Source organism: Herpailurus yagouaroundi, unplaced genomic scaffold (assembly GCF_014898765.1).
Source record: "Herpailurus yagouaroundi ecotype Mexico unplaced genomic scaffold, PumYag 65044, whole genome shotgun sequence".
Taxonomy (NCBI): domain Eukaryota; kingdom Metazoa; phylum Chordata; class Mammalia; order Carnivora; family Felidae; genus Herpailurus; species Herpailurus yagouaroundi.
The window spans coordinates 1-2354 of NW_024418277.1; the positions used below are offsets into that span (position 1 = coordinate 1).

At 61.9% G+C, this 2354-nt stretch overlaps 1 protein-coding gene across 1 annotated transcript; it reads right to left on the bottom strand.

The window, feature by feature from the left end:
• Window positions 1-6: 6 nt before the first annotated feature.
• Window positions 7-2124, bottom strand: LOC121024467 (mitogen-activated protein kinase 15-like; the record flags this gene model as incomplete). The annotated part of the gene is made up of 3 exons (XM_040466704.1): window positions 1882-2124; window positions 594-692; window positions 7-133 (listed from the first exon to the last, which is right to left on the bottom strand). Coding segments are annotated over exons 1-3 (295 nt in total), but the record flags the coding sequence as incomplete, so codon positions are not given.
• Window positions 2125-2354: the final 230 nt, after the last annotated feature.

Consider the following 2354-nt stretch of genomic DNA (forward strand, 5'->3'; position numbering starts at 1 on the left):
AGGGGCTGTGTGCTTTGGGGGGGACGCAGATCTGGGTTTCCCCCCCCACCTTGCTGGGAGAACCTGCACCTGGAGGGGCTGCCAGGTGGCCTGGGCTGCTCACCTGGAGCAGCATGATTTCCCGGAATGTTCTCTGGAATGAGACAGAAATTTGAGCATAAGTATGGGGCGAGAAGGAAGCCCGCCTCCTTTTTTTTTTTTTTTTTTTGGAAAGACAGAAAAAGAGAGCACCTGTGTGAGCAGGAGAGATGCAGAGGAAGACAATCGTAAGCAGTCCCCAAGGCTAGCAGAGCCCTATGCTGGGCTCAGTCTCACAAACCGTGAGATCATGACCAGAGCGGGAATCACGAGTCAGACGCTTAACTATCTGAGCCACCCAGGCTCCCCGGAAGCTCATTTCTCGAAAGGATCCACAGGGATTGACAGACGTCACCCACACCTGCTGGACCACAGGTTCAGGTCATGTCTGAGCAATTATAGAGACCTGCTGTGAATCGGCTTCAGAAATACATTGGAGCTTCCAGGCACCAAGGCAGAAGGGGTTCCCCCCCCCCACACCCCTGCCCTTGTCCTCACGCCTCCTCTCCACTCACCTGGGCGTCCGTCTTATCCCTAAAGGCATCGAAGATTTTCTTGATGGCCACGACTTCGCCAGTCCTCCTATCCACTGCCTTCCACACAATGCCGTAGGCCTGCGAGGACGGTGGTCAGCTGGCTGGGCACGGGGCCAGCCTCCTGTCCAGCCCTCCCCTGCCCAGCAGGCTGCCTGAGGCTCCCGGGAGGGAGTGAGGGTGTGGTGAGGGCCTATGGCTCCGGGCAAGGTCCCCACAGCTGCGGGCTGCTAAGGCTGCTGCAGCAGCCCCCCCCCCCCCCCCGTTTTTCCAGAAGATGGTGATGAGAAACTAGGCTCCAGGAAGAAATAAGGTTACAAAAGGGAGACTCAGGGTGGAAGCCAAAGCCTGTTCTGGGCACCTCTCCCCTCTTTCACACCCTGCATCCAGCCTATCAGCAAATCCTGTCCGCTCCACCTCCAAACTTCATCCGAATCTGACCTCTTGCTCCCCCACCCGGGACTCTTGCCTCTCCCCCATCTCTTGTCTGGATCGCTACACTAACCTCTTAACTGGCCTCCCTAGCCCACACTACAGTCTGTCCTCTACACAGCAGGCAGCGTGAGCCTTGTAAAGCGGCACCAATGTCTGCTACCACTCCGTGTCATGCCCAGAAATCTCTGCAGTTCCCCAAAGCCACAGGTGATCCCAGCCCTCCCGTAGTTACTCTTAACCAGTTCACATCAACTCTGCTGTTTCCCCACAGCCAGCAGGTTCTTACCTCAGGGCCTTTGCACCTGCTGTCTGTGCTGTTTGGACCGTGCTTTCTCTTCTCCCCAATACCACCCACCCAGTCACACACCTTCACAAACACTCTTGTACACAATCCCACATGCTGCCACACACAAACGCACAATCGCTCACATGCGGTTCACTCCGTGCCCATTTACCCGCTCAGGCCCTTCCTGGGCCAGGCTTGGGACCCACCCATCGCCTTTAGTGACTGGAGTGGGTGGGCCCGGCCTCCTTAGTGTTCTATGGGCCCCAGGAGAGGCAGCTGGGAGCAGGGGACGTGGGCGGGGGAAAGGGTTTGTCCACCATCCCTCTGACCTGAGGCCGCTGTGAACCTAGAGCCAGGCGACAGGTTACTTGCAGTGGGCGCTGTTAGAGCCCCCCTACAGGAAACTGAGGCCCGAGGGGCTCGGTGGCTTGCCCAAGCCACCCTCCAGTCCACGGAGGAAACAGGACGTCAGCCCAGGGATCCCTGGCCGCGTCGGAGGGAGCAGACCTCCGACTGGACCTTCCCCCTCCCTGCAGGTGCCGGGCTCACCCCCTTCCCCAGCCGCCGCTTGAGCAGGTATCTTTGGGCAACTTGATGGTCCACCTCCGCGGCGCACATGCCGACCGGTGGGCGCCCGGGGGCCTCCAGACGCCGGCAGCACCGAAACTGTTGAACCCGGTTGCCTTGGAAACTGGGGGGGGGGGGGGGCGTGGTGATACCCCTCCCTTGCGCCTCCGCGGCGCTGGCGTGGGGCGGGATCTACGGCCCAAGCCCCGCCCGATCCGGATAGGCCCAGAGCCCCTCCCGGCCGCCCCGCCCCCGCCCGCCTTACTGCCTCCTGGCTCCGCCCCCGCCGCGCTCCCACCCCCACTTCCGCACCCCGTTCCCTCCCAGGCCCCCGCTGCGGTCCCCACGCCTCTACCCGTACCCCGTAACCCCGCCTCCGCAGCACCCCCGACCCTCCTCCCACCCCGTAACCCCGCCCCCGCTGAGCTCCCCACGCCCCCCTCTCCCCCCTGGGG